Source organism: Perkinsus marinus (genome assembly GCF_000006405.1).
Source record: "Perkinsus marinus ATCC 50983 genomic scaffold scf_1104296957858, whole genome shotgun sequence".
NCBI lineage: Eukaryota > Perkinsozoa > Perkinsida > Perkinsidae > Perkinsus > Perkinsus marinus.
Window position 1 is genome coordinate 1 of NW_003206985.1, and position 6061 is coordinate 6061.

Genomic DNA, 6061 nt, shown 5'->3' on the forward strand with positions numbered 1-6061 from the left:
CCCGACACAAGAAGATTTCTGATGGAATTTTGCGTCACGCGCCACGAAATTATCGCTAGTGCGTTTGATCGATTTGCGTAGTTCATTGGCTGTTATTTCCCTTGGACTAAGTCACCCAACTCAATCTGCTATAATGGGAGCCTACAAGTACCTTTCTGAGATCTGGAACAAGAAGCAATCTGACGTGATGCGCTTCTTGATTCGCGTCAGGAACTGGGAGTTCCGTCAGCTACCTGCTGTCCACCGTGCCTCCAAGGCCACTCGCCCTGACAAGGCCCGTCGTCTCGGCTACAAGGCCAAGCAGGGCGTTGTTATCTACCGTGTCCGCATCCGCAGGGGTGACCGTAAGAAGCGCGTCTCCAAGGGTATCGTCTACGGTAAGCCCGTCCATCAGGGTGTCAACAAGCAGAAGTCTACCAAGTCTCTTCGCGCTATTGCCGAGGAGCGTGTTGGTCGCCGCTGTGGTTCTCTCCGTGTCCTCAACTCCTACTGGGTTGGTCAGGACGCCCAGTTCAAGTTCTTCGAGGTCATCATGGTCGATCCCTTCCACAACGCCATCCGTAACGACCCTCGCATGAACTGGATCGCTCACTCTACCATGAAGCACCGTGAGCTCCGTGGTCTCACCAGTGCTGGTCGTAAGAGCCGTGGTCTCCACAAGCGCGGTTCCCACTTCGGTACCAAGGTTCGCCCCTCGAAGCGCGCCAACTGGAAGAGACGCCAGACTCTCCAGCTCAAGAGGTTCCGATAAATGTCTTAGTCGTTGTTGCTGGATCGATGACGCATTGCAGTTATCGTTCCCGTTCCAGCCGCTATTACTTCATTTGGCCCGTTATTGGTTTCCCTACAGCAGACGATATAAGTGTTTGGGAACATCGCAGTGTTGTGTTGTCTGAGTCTATCGTGTTTTAACACCCGTGGTCAATTCGCTGGAAGTGTCGTATTCGGCCATTTGATATCGTAGGGTACACAATATAGTTCGTCTCCTTCACTTGAGTAGTCTTTTACGAAGTTGGCAGTGTAGTGTAGCAGTTGGCGTTATGTCTGATCTCGATTCTCGTGAGCTCATGCATATATTCGTGTTGTTATGAACTCTCGTAAGACCGTCGAAGAAGGTCCAGTCAAAGTTGCTCTTGTTGAGGATCTCCTCCCGTCATGATCAACTCCACTAGATAGACCAATGACCATTCTCTTGCGGTCTCTTCTCGTTCATCGTCATTTGATCGCGTTACTCAGTTGGTCTTACTCCCTGATGGGTGTGCTCCTTAGTGACGTCAGTTATACGCCTTTAGTTACGCAGAACGATCAATAGGATTCATTTGCTGTGACTTGCGAGTGGTTCCTTGTCTCTGGCTTTCAATAGAGATAGATACAGGTACGGGTTGAACGCTCTCCGAGGCGGTCATGTGTGCCAGCTTGAGTGTCCTTACTATTGCTTCCTCAGCTGCATTGACTGAGCATGTTCTAGCTCGGGGAGGTCTTAGGAGATGATCAAGGCCGCGTCCCCAGTCATAATTGAATCAGATCTAATGGAGATCTGAAGAATGCCTTTATGAGGGTCTGAACTGTCGGAAAGTTGTGGACACGCAGCGGACTCCTTGTGTGTGCGAGACGTCGAACAGAACTGGCCTTTGGTTTTGGATGGCGCGATCCTCGTCGAATGTAGGCATCCGTTCCTCGAGCACCTGGTCTGTCTGATGACTGTCTTGAGTGCCGGTCAGCTACTTGCAGAGTTCCCCGAAGACAGCCATCAGATTGGCGATACCCATCATACGTTCTATCCCCTGTGGGGTGGTATCGGCTATGATCCGCTTTGCTTATCGGACCCCTTGAATAGTCATTGATATCAAGTTCTCGTTATCTGCGTGCTTATGTCTCCTTCGAGGACCCCCACATCCCCCTCTCCGGTCTCATTTAACTATAATGAAATTCTTGCGGTTGATTCTCTCGTGTCCTGTATGTTCGTCCTCGAGCTTGGATGTCAGCTGAAGAGGTCTCGCTTGCCTCGGTCTGGACTTGACTGTCAATGACAATCTATCACGCCATGACGTCGTCATAGTATGCTAGTCCGGCAGCTGCAGCTCGAGGACTTGAACGCAGACACCGACGCGTCCCGACAGCCTGAATCGAGACCAGCCATTGACGCCCATCTACAAGTAACGAGAACGAGACCAATAGGCGATGAAACGTAACTGAGGCCCCCACTGCTGCTGACCGGGGGGTAAGTGGCTTGCTATCCGTAAAAAAAATGTCAAGAAAGCGTCATCCTACAATATGTTGGTAAACAACTATGTACACGTCATAAGCGATAAGCAAAATCGCAGCAACAACGGAGTGTGTCAAGAGGGGAATTGCATACCAGCCAAAGACCGGTATCAACTCGAACGTGTCTGGACTTCGTCATCCCCATAATCGGCCTCTTCCTCCCAATCTTGTAAACGCCCTCGCTTGTTAGCGTGCCAGAGAGAAACGTATCCGAATACAAGTCCGATGGTGAAAATTGTAGAATTGAGTGTGAGAGGCAACCATCCATTCATCAATGTGACAACGACGACCAAACAACCGTAGGCTAGGGTGGGTAGTGTGAGGACGCAGATCAGCCAGAAGGACGCTACTGGCACTTTGAAAGGTCGGTTCTAAAGAGAGATATACTAGCGGGAGTTGTGGAACCGAAGGCTTACCAATTCTGGTCGAGACCGCCTCAGAACGAGGAAGGAAACGAACTGGAGCAGGGCTGCAAGAACAGCTACAAAGGAGTTGATGGCCAGAATCGCACTGAAGTCCGCTGCAACCTGCCAAGGCAATCTGAGGTAAATGTTGGATGGTTCTGATGTTAAAGTCACCAGGCATGATACGATGAAGAGTTGGAAGAAGATGCCATTCCACGGAGTCTCGAATCGACTGTGGACTTTACCGAGCCAAGCTGGAGACAATCCATACCGCGACATGCCTGATGAAGAGATGATGCCTGGAGTTTCTGATTCTGACCGAGCTGATGTTCCTCACCGAATAACAGATAACTGGCCTCGAGTATGTCCGCCATGTATTGGCCAGCACTAGCAACTATTGCCACGATCACTATCCACCAACCCATCACTGGACCAAAGGCATCTTTGATGATGACAGCAAGAAAGCCATCACTCCAGTCCTAAGGAGGACTGTATGAAAGGAGCTCGTGGCATACGGGAACGAACCTTCCAATTCACATCCCCGAGCCCGGCAGATACGCCAAGCACGGCGATGTGTTGTATTGTAACAATGACCATACACCATAGACAAGCCCTGATGACTGTCCGCCCAGGCTGTTTGACTTCTCCCGCAACAGTCGATACAGCGTTCATCTGAAGACAGTAATCAACTGGAGGGACGATGACGCCACGAAAAGGTACTCCCGTCATCCTCCAGAAACACACCACTGCCCAGTTGATCCAATCGATCTCTCTCAGCGGTCGAGTCTGCCCCAGCACTGACAGGTCCGCCTAACATAAGTATACCACCACTGCTAGATGGAGGCAGTACCTTGAAGAGACCCCAAATAACAACAATAACGAAGGGGAAGAGGATGAAGATAGTCATCGCCAGCATACCTGAGAGCAGTAAGTCAACACCATAGGCATCATCCTAGGGTAGTAAAGAACATATAAGCTACAACCACATTTGTGGGGTTTCAGGCCACCAACATCATCGATGGTTCATCAACTATAGCGAATCGGCATCACCAAAGCCTGTTGTCTCCACGGGGAAGAGCATGGGAACTGTCAGGACGGCACTGATCGCCACCTTGATCGGCCATGCAGTGAACCAGGGGAGTGCACCAAGAGTAGTTGGAGTCAAATGAGCTATTGTATCGTATATGAGGACCTAGTGGAAACAGTATATTCGTAGCTCAACATAAGATCTTCTCACAGGATAGACTGAGGCGTCTACTGCTGCAGCGATCCACGACCAATACATCTGTTGGAAGGCCCAAAAATTGCCGAGGGCGACCTTCACCTACACCGTCATAGTGATTATGATATTCGGCAGAATGGCAAGCGCTTCGTCCGAACGATTTTGACAAATCATGTTGTGCTCACCCATAAAGAGTAGCCACCATTGCTTGGGAAAGTACTAGACAATTCTGCCGTCATGAAAGACATAGGCAGAGACCTGAGGTCATCTCAATGGGGTAGTCGTGATTACTAATGGCATACCATAAAATGAGCGCAGCAAAGATACCTATGATGCCCAACAAAGGGCCCCCTGTTGAGAAGATATCCTCAGAACCGAAAGGACCTGATACAGCGGACCATCAACCGTTGAAGGTAGGGAGGCTTTCCACCGCCGGAAACGTTGAAGTAGGCAATCGCAATGACCGAGATCAATCCTATTCGTCGCGTTTTAACAGGAGTTTGAGGCTTCTTGATGTTGGACTCAGGAGGCCTGAGGATACTCCCGGTATATTCGCCAAGGGGTAAAGCAGTCTTACGTAATGGCCTGGGCAGCCGGTTCTTCATTCACGGTACAGTTCTCGGGCAACATATACGTAGCAAACACACACTGGTGATGAAGTTGGGGGCGGACCGGCTGAAGCCGTGAGGACACAAAACTAAAGCTCGAACTACCAAACCGAGTGTAGCTTCTTGGTGGACGCAATGCTAAGAGGTCCTCTTGAAGAGGCTGACGAATTGTACGATTAATGCGTTCACAATGCCTGGATACCGCAAACTAACGTTGCAACATCTTTCGCAGCGACGACAGAGAGCTAACAACGCGGAGGTTCGCTACTGAAACTACCGCTAAGACGCATTAGATATCAAGCCAGATGAAGTTGTGAGTATGGAAAAAATCTTTCAAGCCGCACTAGCCGCCAATATGGCGCACCATCCTTGGTAAACTTAACTTAACTTAACTTAAGCTGGGATCGGCAGCATTGCTTTTGTTATCATTGCTGCTTGCCGGCGACTCCGATGGGGGTTCCTTGCGCGGAAAAGCGTCTGGTGAAGGACAAGCGGGGCTCAAGACCCACACGGATTCGGCTGACGTGGACCGACGACATCAACATTGGCCTCACCGACGAGTCACCCTGTTCGGCAATAGGGCCGACGGCCAGCCCCGCTGACCTCACTTTCTCCCTGCAGTGGACAATAATCAGTGAGAGAGTGACAGCATATGGGGGACGATGCACGCATACGCTCTTACTGTAGTTCGCGAGGTTGCAGGAACTACAAGTGACCAAGATCGTTTGCTGGTTCTTCAGTAGACTGTGAACGCAAGGGCTGCCTTGGGTCAAAGGTCGACTTAATACAGCTCTTAGTTAGCAAAGTTCGGATGGGGAACCGAACTAGCCCAAAACAAGTAGTTAGCAAATCCAAAGTCGTGACACACAGAAGGTGACGTGACGTCGAATAGATTAACTAATCGATAGGCGAGCCAACAAAGGTCTAGTTTAAGGAATGTCAAGCGGACAAGAAAGCAAGAGTTCCTATGGTCTGCAGTACCACAGGTCCACATTACGTGCGCACGCGGAGGTTCCTCCGCGCAGTCGCTTGTTGTCACACACCGAAACGGGAGAGCTGCGAGGAGAATCTCCTCAGGAGAAATTACACCCCTGCCCCTCCCCCTGAGAATCGGTACTCTTCATCCTTCCCGAATATTGCAGGACACACCCTATAGTTATAACAAAACACAGCGAATGCCATAACAGAATAATAGAGATCGATAACTCAATAGAGGACTTACGAATGTCAGTATTGCAATGCATATCAGGAGATATGTCATACAAATCAGAAGGGATTGCTCGTTGGCAATGGTGACTACAGACTAGGGCAGGGGTAAGGAGTGCCAGCACACTCAGGCTCTGTGCTCTCGAAACACAGACTGCCATCGGCCTTTTGGAGAATACCGAAGCAAACAGGAGGATTCTGCCAACTCTTACAATAGGAGCCCCACTTTGAGGTTCGACAGCTCGTCAGATCATCACAGACATCCTCACAGATGGAGCACACTGGCAAGAGACCGGCTGGTAAACAGAGTCATCACATGAAGGATCGGTTGGTTGAAAGCAGTACTCACCGTCACC

The 6061-nt window shown here is 50.2% G+C and overlaps 2 protein-coding genes across 2 annotated transcripts; one reads left to right on the top strand and one right to left on the bottom strand.

The window, feature by feature from the left end:
• The first annotated feature begins 99 nt into the window (after positions 1-99).
• On the top strand, positions 100-873 carry Pmar_PMAR014253 (60S ribosomal protein L15, putative). Its single transcript, XM_002774691.1, has one exon. The coding sequence runs from the start codon at positions 134-136 to the stop codon at positions 749-751; it is 618 nt and encodes a 205-aa protein (XP_002774737.1). The 5' UTR covers positions 100-133; the 3' UTR covers positions 752-873.
• A 1502-nt stretch (positions 874-2375) lies between these two features.
• Pmar_PMAR014254 (amino acid transporter, putative) lies at positions 2376-4521 on the bottom strand (the record flags this gene model as incomplete). The annotated part of the gene is made up of 13 exons (XM_002774692.1): positions 2376-2636; positions 2682-2792; positions 2844-2950; positions 3007-3148; positions 3195-3341; positions 3390-3479; positions 3520-3587; positions 3720-3861; positions 3907-3993; positions 4077-4149; positions 4194-4275; positions 4322-4422; positions 4469-4521. The coding sequence occupies 13 exons, from the start codon at positions 4519-4521 to the stop codon at positions 2376-2378; spliced, it is 1464 nt and encodes a 487-aa protein (XP_002774738.1).
• Positions 4522-6061: the final 1540 nt, after the last annotated feature.